This window comes from Streptopelia decaocto (assembly GCF_964273445.1).
Source record: "Streptopelia decaocto genome assembly, chromosome: 7".
NCBI classification, from domain to species: Eukaryota; Metazoa; Chordata; class Aves; order Columbiformes; family Columbidae; genus Streptopelia; species Streptopelia decaocto.
In genome coordinates, this window is record NC_138661.1 from 24,300,435 (window position 1) to 24,319,012 (window position 18,578).

Sequence of the window (18,578 nt, forward strand, 5' to 3'; positions counted from 1 at the left end):
GGGAAAAAAATAGAGGTGCATGGGAAAGAAAACTGTGTCTGTTATGTCCTCTGTACCAGGGACCCTTGAAGGCCAGACTGTGAAAGATCCTGAGAGACGGGCACTGTGCAACAGCCATTACAGACAGGGATGCCAAGCACACTGTGTTGGTCCCATCTAGGCAGCTCCTGCCCACCACTGACAGGCAGGGACTGTGCTTTTTGGCAGCTCCCTGCAACTCAGGATTTTCAGGGCTGTGAGAGAATGGAACACCCAGAGACCCCTCAGCTGGGGGTGATGCTCCTCCAGCTTCCCATGCCAGTTTTCTCCCCAGACTCTTATTAAGCTTTGGGGCTCACCAAGAGGCCTGTGAGCAAATTAACCTCTATGCAGGAGCCGCCCAGTCCTGCTGGCTGTGTGCTGGGCTCAGCAGGACGCCTTCATCCCACAGCCCTCCCTGCTCATCATTCTTGGCCCTGCATCTAGGCCTAGGTAGCCAGCCACCATGATCATCATTTGATTTCTCTTGTTATCAAGTTGGCAATTAACAAAAGAGCTGATGATTGCTATATTGACTGACTGTGGGTTCTCTTTTTCTATCTGTACTATCTCAGCTGGGAAAGGGAAGGCAAAAGGGTGGGTTAGTGGTATTTATTTATCACTACGCCATGTTTTCTGTTTGTGTTGCCAGGGGAAGCAAAGGGTGATAATGGCCTGGCAGCCCTTGGACATCCAATTTCCCTTATCAGGCCACTGAATAGAAAAGAGGCCCCAGGCCACATTAATTAACAGATACCAATCAGCTGTCACGTGTTGTGTGTGCAAGGTCTAAGGGGAGCAGTAGGTGGGAGGGAAGAATCAATAAACCATTGGGGAGGAGTGCCAGAGGGAACAACTAAAGAGGAGTCCAGGCTACTGGGGAGAAGAGCTGCAAATCCAGCTCCATGGCTGTGAGATTGATTCCTGTACAGCACAGCCTGTGCTCCACGTAGCCCTGCACGGGGCAAATCCCACCCCTTGCTCAGGCTGTGAGTACTTCAGGGGTGCCTTGTCCTTTGCCTCACCCTTCTGCCCTTGTGCTCCTGCGGTCAGTACAGTGCTGCTCCTGAGCACAGCCCTCCTGACTGAGTGCAGGCTCATGGAGCTCAAACGCTTGGGATCCTGTCTCCCCAGGTCTGCTTGCTGCACAGGGAACTGATGAGATTAGCCCTGAGACAGGGGTCATGGTGCTGTGCACAGCCACTGTCATGGTCTCTAGCACCCAGAATCTCTCCTTCGATCACACCTCTCCTAGCTCTGACCACGGAGAAGAGCCCAGCATCAGGCTGCTGCCTTAAGCCCACTTTCTACGTCAGTCACATGGCTTTTCTGCATCTTCATTCCCATCTGGATTACAAAAGGGGTTATAACATCGCCTCACTGGAGTCTGCCAACAAAATTTGTTAAAGATTGAGAAACAGTCATGTAGTAGAGTGAGAGGATCCAGGACAGACATGGCTCACACTTTTCTGCTACAGAATAAAGCAGAAAAGTTGACTTTACCCTAGCAGTACCCTGTACATCCAGCATCTTCGTTAATCACTCTTTCCCAGAGGCAGTTACTGCAGGTGGGAATTGCACAGGAGCAACCAAGCTCTACCCTGTGCCAAGGAGAACAGAAGAACCAGCTGCAGTTGCCCTACCCACCTGGGAAAGCCCCTTGCCAGAAGCACTCCCAGGTAGTCAACACTCCAGCTCGGGCAGGCAGGTGTGAAGGAGGGAGAGCTGCGGTGCCAAGCCTGGACTTGAAACAGCTGACAGAATCAGGACCCTTTTCCTCCAGTGTTTACACATATAGAATACAAGGGCTGGAGGACTGTGCCTGTATCATTGCAGTCTGCACCAACAAGGGAACATCATATAACCTGGTATCTCCCATGCTATAAAACTTGAGATCAGGAAAGGCAAATGTTAATTTCACCTGGCCAAAATCACAGGCTTGCTGTTATAGGTTTATAACACTGGAGAACCTCTGGTTGTGAAACTCAACTGGCTCGTCACCTTCCAGCTCCCAAGAATTTCTAGAATCCAGACCTTTTGCATTCCTGAATTGTTTGATGGCACAGCATCCAGAAAATGCCCTTAGTGATCTGTTTCTTGCTGCTTTTCTCAGGTCTGATCCTGAAAGGTGCTGAATGCTCCACTGCCATCACTGGGCTCCCACAATAGGGGCCTCTGCTGCATGCATGTTTCCCTCCTTCCCAGGTGCAGGTTGAGAAAAGCTGCTTTATTTGCAATAGCTGATGTGACATTCAGGTGTTTTTTTTTTTTTATTTTTTTTTTTTTTTATTTCAGTGGTTTGGCAGCGGGAGCTCCCAGAATTAAAAAAAAAAAAAAAAGTCACATAATTTGTGGCAAGTGGAGTTCATAATCTGTTAATTTATTATCATTTCTGTCATCCTGGAGGGCCATTAGCAGAGGTAATAAAGGGAGATGTAATTATAGGATCTGAGGCCACTCCAGACACAGCTGCTGTCACTCTACTTGCCATATTTCATTCTGTGCTAGTACTATCGTCTTCCTAGTGAGAACAGCACAACAGCTACCCTGGGAGAGCCTTCATTGTCACCCCTTGAGAGAAGTCTTGTCTCCCTGCATCAAGGCACACAGAAAAGGTAGATGTTGTTCAGAGACAATCCGCAGAGGGGGAGGATGAGTAGTGGGGAGGGGGCCTCATACAGAAGGGGACATCTCCACATTGGCTAAGCGTGCCTTTTAAGCTAACAGCTAATAAGGCTATTGAGCTAATAACATTTGCTAAACACCATTAAATCATGTTTTCTTGTTATCGTAGGAGAGTGTCTTTAAGCTTAACTGATTTTATTTGCTAACAGTGTGGGATAGAAGTTTGTGCTGACACCTGGGATCCTAGAGAGTTGGTATGACTTGAATGTCACACTGTTCTTTACTAATTCCAGTGTGACTACAAGGCAGGAATATGTGTCTTTTGTTCCCTTCTCCATACTTCTCTGTCCAAGAGTGCATGCACACAAGAAGCAATTCCTATTTTGCTCAAAGTCCTTGGAAGGCAGAAACACGGGGCACGGACAGCCTAGACGCCTGGCAGCCTCCTGGCCCTGCCCTGCTCTGCTCTGCCCCCTTGCTGCCTAACTCAGTATGTTTCATACTTGTTTCAGAACTATAGGGTATTTTGTTCCATTTTTTTTAACTGTCTTTATTAGGTTTGCTTCTTGGTACTGTTCCCTTGTGTAAGAATCCCCAAACTCCCTCCTGTGCACACAGTCCTGTTATAATACTGCTGCTGGTCTGAACTGTGCCAGGCTGTTGGCTGTTACTGTGTTGCAGGGCCTTTGTTAGGAAAGGAAAATACACAGAGAAAATTGAGATGATGGCTGGTATGTCCTGCCTTTCAAAAGGAGAGGAAGAGTCCCTTTTACAGTGCAGGAGTAATCGCTACTATGCTTCTGTTCTGGGATAATATCACCGTGGCAGTCTGGAAAACGCTGTAGAAACTTGGAGCTGAGCATCCCATGCTCATCCCACAGCTGTGAGCTGGGGAACTACGGCAGGGTGCCTTGTGCAAACACAAATAGCCAAGGTTAGAAGAACACACAATGGCACCTCACTGGACAGCCGTAGCAGCTAACTGCATTGCATTTAAACCATTCCTGTTAACACCCCAAGTACTGGGTTAGTAGAGCAATCCAGGCTGAGTTCCCTAATCTTCACTGTCACTCCGCTTGTGATGAATCAGCCCCAGATGGATTCCAGTGCTAGGGATGGGTGTAATCCCTGCAGATACTGCAGATCTTGTGTAAGAAGGGCACCACTGAGATTAACCTCTGCTCAGAAACACTGTCCTGAAAAAGTTTCTCCAGATTTCATAGTCCCACCACATAAGAGTCCATATTTCACACAGTCAGCTCCTTCAGCCTGGGTCCACCCTGCCTGCAGATGGGAGACACTTGCTGTGTCACTCAATCATACAGGCACTCGTTGGATCCAGTCAGTGAGCCTTCTGAGGCCGGTCACATTGCCAATGAATTTGTCCTCATTGTTTATCAGCACAGAAGCCTGGAGATGCACTGACAATAGTGAGCATGTCTTCCATCCCAATGTGAGTTGTTCTGTGATGAATCCAGTATGACAAAAGCTTTCCTGAGTCTGGGCAAGAATGCCCACTACAGACGTGGTGGGTACCTGCCTGTCATTAGCAATAAAGTCCAGTCGCTGCCATAACATTTATTAATCTATAAAGAAAAAGGACCTAGGTCATGTTGATACAGTGCAAAATCACTAAATCTGCTGTGCTAAATCCACTAAATCAAAGGGCTGTTTCCCAAGTGCTTTCACTGTGCCACCCAATGCCAGGTACAACCAAGAACTTTATAATATCATCTCAAAGACTTCTGCATAATCCCTGGGCACACACACATGCAGTCATCAATTTATGCCCCTACACCACAGGCTATATTGGAGTTTGTTACCAATGAGAGTGCAACACAAGCAGTTTTCTGTGACAGTTAATTTCCACCCACTACTATAGGTAAAAATCCTGGTTGAAGACAAAACTGTAAAGCACAGTAATAAATAACAGCTCCCTTTGCTGTTCATGCTTACACTCTTGTAATTCCCCGTTTACCTGGGATGTGCTTTGCCCAGCCAATGATCACCACCAGTTCCCTGTCTGCCAGGTCACAGAGGGTTGTCAGGGCTTTGATGTCACTCTCCGGCATGGTTGGATCGGGCATGGCATAAATCTTCTCTGGCTCAGCCACCAGCAAGTGAGAGACGATCTTAGTCACTGCACATTTCAAAGGAGAAGTTGTTGTTTTATCTCTCATGACATAAGGTGTCATAACAGCCCTTTCTAGAATGACCTTCCTGGCATAAGACAAGACTATAGATCCCATAGGACCTCAGAAATGATTTTAGTCACAACAGGAGAAGGCCATGCTGCAGCTACACAAGCTATAGTGATCTGCCCATGCCGAATCAGCTCTGTACAGGGATGACAGAAGTGGGAGGTTACTCTAAGGTTCTCAGCCATTGTCTCAGGTAGGCCCAACAAGGGGAGGAGGAGGCAGGAATAATCAGATGGTGGGATGTGGAAAGCTCTACAGAACTATGAGTAGTATGGAAAGGAGAAATCAGCATGGGACCAGTTTTGTTAACATAGCTTAGATACAGGAAAAGATCAAAGTATCAGTAAATGGTTTTACATAATCTCTTAGGAAAGGTCTGGTATTTAGTCCTAGGTACAATGAATACAGCACCTGGGCTGTAACTCAGGTGTACATAACCTACCTCTGTACTATGATCATAAGAAAAAAATCCTAGTGCTGGTGACTGATATAGGAATCAGAATTGACAACTGCTCCATTGAACGTTTTGGAAGACCAATAAAAAGAAATTTAGTGGTTGCTCAGAGGAACACAATCCAAGACCAATACATACATGGCTTTTTAGCTGGAGGAGGGATCTGTAAGCTCAGATAAGTGCTACTCTCAGAATCCAGCCTCCTCTTATATTTCTGACGGCCTCCACGGACTCGATCCAGACGAACACCTGCAGGTAAAACAAGATAAATCCTCATGATTCCTTAGTGCCACAGGGAGCCTTGAGATGCAGATGCTAAAATTTGCTAAGTAAGATGTTGCCCACACTCCAGGGAGCTTCCCTCTCCCAAACACTTGAGATCTCAGCCGAACCCAGCAATCTCAGTAATATCAGCTAGACTGCCTCCAGCTCTAACCATGCTGCTGTGAGCTTTGCTTTTATTCAAAACATTAATGAAGACAGAAATTAACCCATTCAAACTCTTGAATCATCATCAATCTGATAGGCAAATGAAAAGCTTCAGACCTCAATGACCTCTAGATGATCTTGCTTTTAAAAAGAAAAACTTTGAATGTCAATCAAACCTGCAGTTACAAAAATAAGCTTTTAGATTGTTCTTAAAAAAGAGAAGTTAAATGTTCTGTGACCTCTCACTGTTTATATTTGAAAAAAGTGACCTATAGCAAATAGATTATGAACTCTGAATTCAACAAAGATGTTCCAGCCTTGATCAAGTAAGGCAGCTGTAATGAAAGCAGAACCCAAATAAATAGAAACAACCTCTACTACAATAAAGCAGCGAAAAAGCTGAAGTAGGGAGACACTAAAGAATTTGTTGTGGTTCTTTCAAAATCCAGTGAATCAAACTGCAAACAGCACACTGAAAACAGGCCCCAGTGAATGGGAGGCACCAGTGACTGTCACCATGCAAAAAAACATAGCAGCATGAATAGACCAGGAACAGCAGCTGAACTGCTGTATTAGTACAAAATACAACATCAAAAACAAATTGTAAAAAAAGCCATAGATATTTGTCCAATTATCAGTTATTTCTGACTAGCCATATTGTGTCTGGTAATCAGTTCTTGTGAAACTGGGGTAACTTAGTCTTGCTGGGAAAAACAGCTATTGCCAAAAAACCCCAAAGAGTTCAAGGTAAATGGGGAAGCATTCAAGTAGAATAAAAATTTGAATTTACATTATACAAGTGAGCACTTCCTTAGAAACACACATGAATTTATCTAGTCTGATCACAGGAAACAATTATGTGATACACTTACTAATCACATCAAGCCATGAATATTTTGCAATCAATCCACTACGTAAACACAAACAACTAAAAGCAAACACTCCAAATCAGTTTTGAAGTGATGCTTTTTGAACAACTTGTACACCTGAAAAAACCTCCAGTCTGCTGACAAATATTCTGCCCTAGAAAGAGGCACACGTCTGTCACTTACACTGTGTGTTTCAATGCCACATTTGTTTACTGTGTCATGGAAAAGAGAAAGATTTTGCTCTAATGCTCACACCAGCCCCGCTTGCCCCACATGAAACCGTTACCTGTCCCAGTGTCTAGATGCTGATACCCTTCACAGCTGGAGCACCCAAACCATCTTGACTGACGGGCAGTACCACCAACCCCCCAACAGCAAAAATAACCAGCATCAGCCAGGCCAACAGCACTCAGTTATACAGTCGGACAGCAAAATTCCTCTGGCAGCAGCAACACCTACATGGAGATCCAGGTGGCATTACCTGTAAGCCATGGTGTGTGGGGACAGAGGCTCAAAGGAATGATGTTATTAATGCCGTATAGCATTTTTAAGAGTCCTGCTGCTCCCATTGAGCAGGAGAAGCAGGAATGAGCAGGCCTGGAGCTCTCCAACGCAAAGGAACTGCTGGTGCAAGTGGCTGCTATGGGAGGACAGCAAACACTGAAAATTAAGAGAGTCAGGAATGCACTGTTCAGAGATTATGGAGGAATCCAGAACAGGCTGCAGGACTTCAGGCTTGAATCACAGCAGGCCAGGACCCTCGCAGAAGGGTCACAGTGGGGTCCATTCCCACATGCAAGTGGGAAAGATGTCATTGCTGCAGGGAGACACCATTCACAGTCCAGGAGAAACAAACACACAGCCCGCTGGGTGCTTTGGCTGGGCAGTTTGATAAGCAGTGGGATGGGGCAACTGGGGAGACTGGGAAGGGTAGGGAGGAAATGGGGAAGGAGCTTGTTTCCTTCTCCCAAGGAGAGGCAGGCCGTCCTCCAGTGCTTGGCAGAGGGACGGCTGCACAGGTTGCAGCAGTATTAGGGACCCTCAATCAGATTATAAGGACACAAAGGACTTAAGTGCATTAAAAAAATATAAGAGAGATGCAGAGAGATTTACCCTCCATCCCTCCTTCTCTCACTGAGCAGACAGAGAGGTCTGTTTGGCCAAGGACTCTGGCTTGTTAATTTTGAACAAGCGTTTGTCCTCCTCTTGTTCCCCATCCTGTGCGACTCTCCTTGAGGCAAATGTTGTCAATCAGCATTTGCAGAACCACTGTTCTACCCTGTTGTCATCGCTTTGGCTGCAGAGCCGGCGAATAGGCTGACCCCTATGAAGTGCACCCCAGTGCCAGTTGCTGAGTGCAGTGACCTGCAGGTGCTACAGCAAACAAGAGCATTTCAACCCCGAGTCCCTGACTGTGGCACTCCAGACATAACCATCATGGCAAAATCCCTTCCCCAAAGACCTGACAGCCTAATAGGTCATATCTAGATGAAAGAAAAGGGCATGGCGAAAAATCAGGATGTGGTACTGAGCTGTGGTATTCAGGTGGCTTGTTAATGCCTGCTGTTCTACTTTGCTTTCCTCGGTGGTTGATTTTAAGATAGGCAGGCTGGTTACAATGCAGCTCTGAACAGGACACTAAAGGACATTAAAACAGATGAGGAGTTGCAGTGGGTGAGCTCAGAGAAGCAGCATGAAGGAAAGCACTAAGCAGAGAAAAAACAGAGGGTGCTGTAAATTGAGATATGAATGGAAGTAAGAGTGTACGCAGAAGGGAGATGAGAAAGAGAAGGATGGAGTAAGACTGAGTGGTACATACACTGTAATCCCAAGGGTGGATTTCACACCAAATGTGCAGTCACCTGAGCTTTAACTGTAAGGTACACTGGCCACTTATGAGATGTAGCTGGTTCATGCTGAAGACTCTTGCATAGGGTTTGGTGCCACAGCCTGAAAACAAGGCAGCAGCTAGAGAAGGCAGTTGCCTTCCAGCTCCTGCACGAACATGTCACACATGGATCCTGACTGGCCAGTTCCCAGGAGAGAAGGCACTAATCCTACAAAACTGGCACCACCACAAGCACCTGTGGACCTCCCTTCTTGACAGTATCAACAAGGAGGGGCTGCTAGAGCAGCAAAGAAGGGAGGGCTTACATACACTATGTGAGATGCAACAGTATAGGGCAAAGTTTGGGAAGTAACACCCCTTGATAACTTACCTTTCTGGCAGCTGCTTCTTCACAAATGAAGGCTATCTGTGCTGGAAATAGCCCCTTCTCCTCCCACTCCCCTGTGTTGCAGAGAAGGAATTGAATTTTGTTACGTTTTGAGGGATGCTGCAAAAGCTCTGCCACCCCATCTGACCTGGGTGTGGAGCTGACCCTGGTGTCCACCGCAGGGATTGAGTCCCAGCTCACCAGCAGCACATTCTCACCTCCCTGGCTTGCCTGAGCCCCCTCTGGCTTCGCAGGGAGGAGGACAGGGCCAGGACTTGTGCAGGACTTTTCAGCTCAGCATCCTGCCTGGGGTAGGGATGTCAGTTTTCTAAGCGTCCTGTGGGTGCCACTCGTGTTCCAAGCACTTTTGCAGTGCGATCTGTGCCAGCACCAAACCTCTGCAGTGGAAGAGCTGTTCTGCTGATCTGTTCAAGCTCCCTGCATTTCTGACATGCTCCTCTGAGAGACGTCTGCCTGACAACTTTGGGATCAGATGTCCCCTTGCCGACTTGATAACATCAGGCTTTGGGGTTTTTTTCTTGATGGAAGTAAAATAATTCCAGCTTTTTTTAAAAGCTGGACCCAGGCCGAGTCTGTCGGAAGTAAAAATAGCCGAGTGTGCAGAGGCGACAGCACACAGACTCAGGTTTAGTTTCTCTTTTATTTTCTGGGGACTAAAAATAATCTTAAAAGCTCTGTGAAGCTAAGCCCTGGCCAGTGCAAAATGCAGTCTAGGCCCAATATCAGCTGTCGCGTCAAATTACTAGCCTCACCTCACTTTCCATTGAGTCCTATCACATGCTCATGAATTGATGGGAACAGAAAGATCTATCTTGCCAAAAGAGCTAACAGAGGAGCCAAGCTACACTGTTTGCACGGTACAATATGTGTCTAGACCAAGAAGGACATGATCAAAGGGAACATAGGACAAGTGCTGGCCAGGGAGCAATGCCCACGGGGCTGCTTTTGCTGAGCTTCCCTGATAGCCAGGTCCTGTGCCCACTGCCCACATAATCCTTGAGCTGCAGTTTCCGTATCAATGCAGGCAGCTTGCTCTCCCAGGGTTTGAGCTGGGGTGGAGCTCTGCAGCTAACAGAGATGCCCTGTCCCCCAGGAGCTGCAGTCTAAAGTACATAGGTTTGCACTGCCCAAGGAAGCTGGAAGGTGTAGGCTAAAAGCTGAGAAGAAACGAAGGAAGAAGGGTTGTACTCGAGGTGTCTCCTATAGAATTTCCTTCTCCCTTTTTGCTCTGAACTTCAGGAGAGACAACAGGATGTGGTGATGGGATGAGTAAGCCAGGAGGAGGCCCATCAAGTAAACAGAGCTTGCCAAGATGAGGAAAGAAACAGACTATAGGGAAAAAAATCTCTGTCTAATGAGAGAGAAGAGGCTGCAACCTGACCAGGATCTTTTGTTATTCTGAGATTCCAGCATGGGAAGGGGAAAAGACCCCTTTATACCACTAGGTCCTTACACTGCTGCAAGAAGAGGCCAGCCTCCGGAAAATCTCCTGGTAGATAACTGGTGCAATTACTCAACTCATTTGAAACACAGGAAAGCGACTTGAGGATCACGCGTGAGCATGGGCAGAAAAGTCCAGTGACTAGCACGGTGCAGGTCAGCAAGCTTGGGAGTGACACTTGCAACAGGAGGGTGGAGAACAAGCCTGGGGATGGGGTAGTGGAGTTGCAAAATCCATCTCCTGTGTTACAAGGACCTACAGAGAGATTAGATCAGTTCAAGCAGGATGTTGCAGCCTGCTCCACCTTTTATGTTTTCAGGGATATGTTAGTCAGGTTGGAAAGCTCCTTTGATGTCTGTTTGGCTAAAGAGTTCCTGGACTCAGAAGGATAGTATAGTCCTGTGATGCCTGACGATACCTGCTACCATAGGCTGTCACACACCTTGGAGCAGTGACACAAGGTGTCCTTGCTCCTCAAACACAGAAACTCAAGCAGCACGTCCCAGGTGGTTGGTCCAAAGCATAAAGGATCTGGTGTAACCCACACAGCTTGCAAATAACCCTTCTCCCCCACCAATGCCAGCTGCATGGCTGCCAGCTCTGCAGAGGTGTTTCTGCAGCATTAGCCATTTTTGTCTCTCAAATGTACAGCTTCCTTCCCATGCTGAGCCCCCTTTGTGTCACCCCTCAATCACCCTGGAAAGTCAGGAATTAACAAGGGCTTCAAGGACAGACAGTACCTGCTCAGCTCTCTGTAATAACCCTCACACACTCACCCTGTCTGTGTTCATGGTCCATACAAATGTTCTCTTTTGATGCTTCCCTTCCCAACCCTCGAAACAGTCTGAAGTAGGACAGCAGGAAAAGACAAAGGATGCCTTTCACAAGAGGACATAAAAGATGACAAAGCCCCAACTTTCCAAGAGGTAGTGCTCAGAGCTAAATCCCCAAAGGGGTGTTTCCTGCTTAGAGGAACCTGTGGCCCTGCAGTGTGTGATTTAACTTACCTTACTTTAGACTTGGATAGCTCCCTTCTGTGCACCTCGGCTGCCTTGACAGTTAACAGAGAGAAGCAGGCATCTCCACTTTAATCTTGCCAGCCAGACACTTACCTGAATAGAACTGATGACAGATACTTCTCTCCATTGACTACCAAGTGAGCCCCTGCAGGGTCAAACTAATGCTTGCTCTAGCCCACTTTTCTCTCTTGATCTATTTGGGTAGAGTGTATGAGACTTTTGCAACAGGCAGAGGACCATAAGCATGGACCAAGAATCAAATTTTTATATATGTGGCACAACAGAGAGTCTCCACCACTGCAGGGTGTGCAGCCTGCTTGTGACAGAGATCCACAGAGGTGAAGGATCACCCCCACCAACACGGCATTCTGCTGCTTTGGCCAGCCTCTTAGAGCAACTCCTGCTTGGGCCTTGCAGCTCTGAAGTCTCCACTTAAGTCCTCACCTCAGCAGTGGCTTTTCCAACACTAAAAATAATAAGCGGACACTAGTTCAATTCTTAAATTAGAACAGCTGTGCCAGTCAATCCTGAGTAAAGACCCACTCAGGATACCCTGCAGCCCAAGGGCTGGCACAGTTTTGAAGGTGAGTCAGGAGAAAGGACTGAGAATCTCGGCAGAGCTGAGTCACTGGTGAACATAGGTCACCAGAGGCTGTGAAAATGTTGATGCACATGCTTTAAGTTACTGTAGAGCACACAAAATCACAGAATCACAGAATGTTAGGGATTGGAAGGGACCTCGAAAGATTGTCTAGTCCAATCCCCTGAGAGCAGTGGGAGATACATTCAGTTGCACCCTACTCTTGCCCACCTCAGTGAATCTTACCTACCATGTTGTCAGAACTGCCTAAAATCTTGAGGTCTGAACATCTCTGGATGGTTGCAGCTTTTATCAGCTTCCTCTTTTTCTGTATGTGTTATAAAAGCACTAAGCACAATTTCTTGCGACAGAATGCACAAAGTGTTTACCATAAACCTGTGTAGAGGTGATGCCTCTCTGAATCCCCACAGAGGTACACTGATAGAGCCTGGGCTTCATATTTAATAGAATGGAGATTACTTAGGTATGGCAAGAACCAAGGCAGGTTAGTAATTCAAAATGAACGGGAGGAACCAAACTAAACAGATTCATAATCCACTAGGCTGTAGGGTGTGTCCTGGATGCACCAGTCTTACAGCCAGAAAACAGATACCAAGTGCCAGCAGCCCAATGTGCACTTTGTGGACAGCCCACTCACTGGAAGCCTCCTCTTTGGAGAATCACTATCTCCTTGCCCAAGGCAGCATGTGCTCTGTGTCATGCCACCACTCAGCCCAGCTCCAGCCCTGTCGCCAATGCTCAATTTATGCCTTGGAAAATAGTTGGGTGTGCATGATACAGACAACAAGATGCCGCTCACTGCACCTGGAGATCCTGTTTCAAAGGCCAGGGGGTTGCCTGTCTCTTTTTAAACACAGGGATATTTTACAGGAAAAAAAACTAAACCAAAACAAAACCAAACAAAACATTTTTCATTTGGATGCCTCCAATAGTGGTATTTCTGGCACTGGCTGGCAGCAGAATACTCTGTAAATACAAAGCCATTAAATCACATGCAGCAGCAACCTGATCGGGGCTGCCTTTTAATTTCCTGACATGAGCTGGCCACTAACCCAATTACCCAGAATCCCCGGAGGAGCCCTCATCCTTCCCAGGAAGCACAAAGCAAGAGCCTGAGCATATTGCAGGGATGTCAGCTGAGCTTTCACTGAAATCAAATATCTTTTTGAGAACACGTGGTCTGGAAGACTGGATGGGGGCAGGAGGGAGAGGTTGCTGGAAACACTTTGCTCCATTGAGAGATTCTTTCACTTGAAAACAGAAATGAAACACCCTCCATTTGGTTATGTCGCTGAAAAGGAGCTCTGCTGTTGATTCAGTTATCTGGATTTTAGTGAAGGACGAAGACAAAGTTACTAAATGGAAGTAGTTCAAGATTGCCAGTGCTTGTAATCGCTTGTTTAGATACTATTAATAGATGACTGCACCCAATTTATAACATCACAGAGTCAGGCCTGCCCAGGGTGACAGATTTGCTTCCTTGGGAAACATTTAGGACATCAGCCACTGGCTGCAGCTGGTAAGGCAAAGAGCAGAGTTAGGAGTAAAGTCTGGTAAAGTTCCACTGGCTACAGGGTTTCCTGATCAGCCAAGTCTTGAACAGGAGGAGCACAGAGTTCATACACAGCCACTGCTGACATCTGGAGATTACAAGCTCCACTGTCTTTGAAGCGGGGATCACCTCCAACATTCACAGATGCAGGCACTTAGGCAGCACAACAATCATCAGGTTGTTGCAAGTTCCTGGGAGACTGGGTATTCCCAAAGATTCCAGAGACACGAAGGAAAGGGGAACATTTAAGAGGAAGATGAGCTGAATGAACTTTGTGGCTCTCCTCTGTTCACTTCTCATTCATATTTCACTACCTGGCCTTTCCAGCAATTACTACATCAGAAATTAGATTAGACAGATAGGAGTCCAAGAGCTTGGGGGATTTGTAACAAAGAATTTGGGTGTCCTGTTGAATTTTAACAGGTTCTCTAGCATTTCTCATTGACATGCATTAGCAGCCAAGGCACAAAGCCTGGGAAAGGAACGGTTGTACCCGTATGCCACAGCAGATACACTTCTGGGAAGAAACAGAGTCATGTAGATAGAATAAATCATATGCCTTTCCTGGATAATTGCCTAACTTCTCTCACCTCCCTTTCCTGCATGCAGATTGAGACTATCTTCCTCTACCTTCTTTCCTTGCATTTGTAGACTTCACTCTCATCACACAAGAAACAGCTTCTGGGTGACTCCTGAGAACCAGGAGCCTGGGCCAGAGGACAACTTGTCTTCAAAGATATTCAGAGTGGGGCAAAGCACCTTGTACAGGGCAAGATTCCTATCCTGGGAATTCCGACTCCTGCTTTTATCACAATAAATGCATGTAGATCTGGAGGACTCCAGAAATGTGACTTTCTGAAATAAGGTATACCTGCTCTACCACAGGACATATCCCCAGGGCCCTTTCAGTCTTTGCCATCTTTCTTGGGAGCCAACCAGTGATGTCTGCTCGGAACTGGACAGAAGTCACTCACACACGTCAGAAAGTTACTCTTAGGCCTCAGCCACGAGCAGAACTCCGCACTGGTAGGGAGCAGAAGACAACCACTCTTCAGCAACATAATTCCTATTAAAAAGGAAAACAAGACTCAAAGGCTGGTGGAATAATGGATGACATCTCCATGCCTGGATGAGATTTTCAAGCAGTTATTTTCTTTGCTGTTTGGTTTGTCACAGTATGATGTGACACGATTGCACACACATGCACTTCACAAGAGTGTTAGGGACACAGTGTTTCTTCCTTTTCAGAACTATTTATGCCCCATCTGGGTCTCTGCAGATGTGCCGGCACAGAACAGGGAACAAAACGGGGAATACCACAGATTTAGAAAAAATACAAGTGAGATTCCATTGAAGAAAAAATTCTGCAGGGCTTCCACAACAGTAAAGGACCAAATGCTCAGACAACAGCTAGTGTGCTCCATTTGGTATGGTTTGGTATGTCCAGTATTGCCCCTCCTCTGCTCGCCTGGCTGTCATTACCACCCAAAGACCAGATCTGTAATGAGAGGCCTGGACATCCCATTACACCTCACCTGTTATCCTCATCCTCCTCCTATGATCTCAGAACATCTCCCTTTTATGAACTGACTGTATTGGGTTCATGTGGCAAGGTCTTGGCAGCAAGGGGCTGCAGGGGTGGCCTCTGTGAGAGGACACCAGAAGCTGCCTCCATGTCAGACAGAGTCAGCTCCAGACAGCTCTAAAATGGACCCACCACTAGCCAAAGCTGAACCTGCCAGCAGTGCTGGTGGTGTGTCTGTAATAACACATTCAAGAAAGGGTAAAAAATGCTGTACAGCAGCTGTGAGAGAAGAGTGAGAAAATGCAAGAGAAACAGCCCTGCAGATACAAAGGTCACAGAAGGAGGGAAAGAGGTGCTCCAGGGAAGTTGTCCCCCTGCAGCCCATGGAGGTCCACAGTAGTGCAGATATCCACCTGCAGCCCGTGGAGGACCCCACACTGGAACAGGTGGACGTGCCCTGAAGGAACCTGCAACCTGTGGAGAGCCTGTGACAGAGCAGGCTCCTTGTAGGAGCTGCAGCCTGTGGAGAGGAGCCGATGCAGGAGCAGGTTTTCTGGCAGGGACTGTGGCCTGTGGGGGTCCCACACTAGAGCAGTCTGTTCCTGAAGGACAGTACTCTGTGGAAAGGACCAGTGCTGGAGCAGTTCTTGAAGAACTGCAGTGTATGGGAAGGACTCATGTTGGAGAAATTAATGAAGGGCTGTATCTCGTGGGACAGACTCCATGCTAGAGCAGTGGAACAGCTCAAGGAGGAAAGAGCAGCAGAGATGAAGTGTTATGAACTGGCCACAAAGCCCCAGTCCCTACCCACCTGCCCTGCTTGGAGAGGAAGACAGATGTCATGAGTGAGTTGAGCCTGGGAAGAAGCCACAGTGGGAGGAAGGTGTTTTCAGTTTTGTTTTTATTTCTCAATATCCTACTCTCTTACTAATTTGCAACAAATTAAATTAATGTTCCCCAAGTCAAGTTTTGCTCATGACAGTAACTGCTAAGCAATCTCCCTGTTGTTACCTCAACCCACAAGCTTTTTCATCATATTTTCTCCCTCATGTCCTGCTGACGTGGGGAAGTGAGAAAGCAACTTGGTGGGCACCTGGTCAGCCACCCAAGGTCAACCCACCACAGTGGCAGACAGAAGGACTGACAGCACTGTCCTCATCATGGTGCTATTCTGCAAGGTGACACACAGGACTGTGACTTCAGAGAGGCAGCAGAGGCTGTGAGGTCACATTTAACCAGCCAATGTCCAAAATCAAACCTCTGAGCCATGTATCATCTGAAATTACATCTACCTCTTGAAGACAAATTGCTACAGAACAGAAATGCCATGGGTGGCTAGAGCATGAATGGCAAGGGTATATTCTCCCTAAAACTGACAGGATATATTGAGGTTTTAAAAGAGACCTACCAAACCACTGAAATTTCTCTATCCATCATCTAGAGAACCAGAGAGATCTAGATCTACTTTGTAGAGCTCAAAGAGCTACACTTTGTTCATTGTGGGCACAAGACAGACAGCGCTGGGAGCAAAGAGAGGCAAAAGGGTGGCCAAAGGCAGGGATGCCCAGCTCTGAACCATGCTGCTCCTCTGCAAGTTGCAGGGAACATTTTCTTTAACTGGCTAGGCACGTATGTAGATATTGCCTTCCCCATTTGGGATCAGCAGTATCACAGGTTGCTCAGGTTTACCTGATTTTGGCAGAGCAGAAGGGCATGCACTTCTACTGGATGAAGCTGTGAAGATGCCCCATCTCCTGCACCCTGCAGGCTGGTGCTTCAGCAAGGCCAAGAGCAGCAGAGCACGGGTTTTCTGGGCATGGTGCCTCTCCACAGGGGCAATGGGACTGGAGTCCGCTGGAATCCTGGACTCCAGATTCAACAGCTTCTTATCTGAGCCTGCTAGTGAGGGGCTAATTAATGCTCTCTGGGGGCACACTCCAGATGGAAGGGGAAAGTGAGAGACAGACAGCCAGACAGGCCAACACTCTTGACACCTGAGCCAGTTGGGCTCCGTGGGCAGAGCTTTCTGCCTGCCACCTTCCCCAGCAAGTCTCGCCTGCCCTGCAGCGTCACGCCAGGAGAACCTGAGACAGCAAAGCTCTGGTGTCCGTGCAGTTCCCTTGTTGTAATGCATTGATCGGAGCTCTCTTAAAGAAAGTGGCCTGGATATCTGAGACACCTATTGATTGCTCCATCGGCTCTCTTCCTGCCTTTATCCTCATTCACTCGGCATTGCCTGAATACCCTGCGCTTCTGTGTTAGGGGCAGTCTCCCCAGATCTTAAAAGGCTATATTGACAGCTGTTTGTCCAGCTAGAGCCCATGTAGGGAGGAGAAGATGCTTGGTGACCCTCATATGTGCTCCCCAAGGGGAGGACCTAAGTCTCTCCTGCAGCATCAAGCCGAGCATTTCAACTGTAAGGTAGAAGCTTGATGTCACGGTTACCTGTTTTTGCCATTTTTGACTACTGGTGCATTCTGCCTGAAGAACAGGCTCATGTCACATACACAGTGAGCAGGAGGTCATGATGTATGACAACAACAACCAGGAAAATCTTTCCTCTCTCAGTGAGAAGAAATCGTGAAGCCTTTAATTAGGTACTAATGGAATATAATGTTCTTCTTCAGAGGAAAGACAGTTTCTTTACCTAGAAATGTCCCCACTAAGTTACTAGCTCAAGGACATGAAGGAGAAACTTGTCAAGAGAAGAACTGGTTTCTAGATCTTGCCCTAACCAGAAGACAGTTTTTTCCCCAAACTCCTGGCAATCAATCAGGAGAAAGAATCTGGCTTAGCAACCTTCTGCCATGGATGAACCCGAAGAAGACGACAGAGATACACTAAGGCAAAGCAGGAAAGGGAACCATTGAAAGGAAAATTATCATAGCTGAAGTACCAAGACATATCTTGTCCTAATGAGTGCTTGGAGACTGCAGAATAGGCTCTCTGGGGAAACCAAGACACCAGGGAATTTTAAAAAACAGTTGAACTACTAGAAATGTACAGCTGGGAACACTCCTCCCCTGGCAGAGAAAAGGGATGGATGAGCTAATAGGATGACAGATCAAAGATGGAAAAGACCAATGAACCATTTCTAATCCAAAATCCCGTGTCAATTCTGCATTTTTGAGCAAGTCAAACAATTATGGATTTCTTCTTTCCAGAAACTCCTGGCTCTGTGGAGACCAAAGACTGTAAAACCATTTTTCTCCCTTTTTGGATTTTGCTTTTAAAGATGTGTATTGATTGAATCCTGTATACTAATACTTTGTGCTTCCACCAGGCTTCACATAGTTAACTAATCGGTCTTCACAAACCTTTTGCAAAGCAAAGCAGTATGACCCTTATTTCTCAGCTCAGGAAACTGAGCAAAAGAAAGAGAAAAAAGATGCCTGCCCAACATCACTTGACCACTCTGTGTTAGGACACAGGAGTCCTATTTGCAGACTGCTAGTGTAGTCTCCTCTGCTCCCCTTGATATTGTCATGTGTTCTTGCATCCCATTAATATAAATAAATCCATATATAAATCTCTACATACAGTATCACAGCATATTCCACAGCTCTAAATATAACGGGAAGGATCACAGATATACTAACATCAATAA

General features: G+C 46.8%; 1 protein-coding gene and 1 long non-coding RNA gene across 8 annotated transcripts in view; one reads left to right on the forward strand and one right to left on the reverse strand.

The window, feature by feature from the left end:
• LOC309442178 overlaps positions 1-18,578 on the forward strand; it is an 83,273-nt gene that overhangs the window by 11,260 nt on the left and 53,435 nt on the right. The gene's annotated exons all lie outside the window — the stretch shown is intronic.
• The window catches only part of ESRRB (estrogen related receptor beta), a 132,083-nt gene that overhangs the window by 11,180 nt on the left and 102,325 nt on the right, over positions 1-18,578 (reverse strand). For all 7 annotated transcript variants that reach the window (XM_082057786.1, XM_082057788.1, XM_082057787.1 and 4 more), the window contains 2 exons: positions 5,437-5,547; positions 4,622-4,783 (listed from right to left, as the gene is read on the reverse strand). In XM_082057786.1, coding sequence (XP_081913912.1) covers positions 4,622-4,783; positions 5,437-5,547 — 273 coding nt within the window. The remainder of the gene's footprint in view (positions 1-4,621; positions 4,784-5,436; positions 5,548-18,578) is intronic.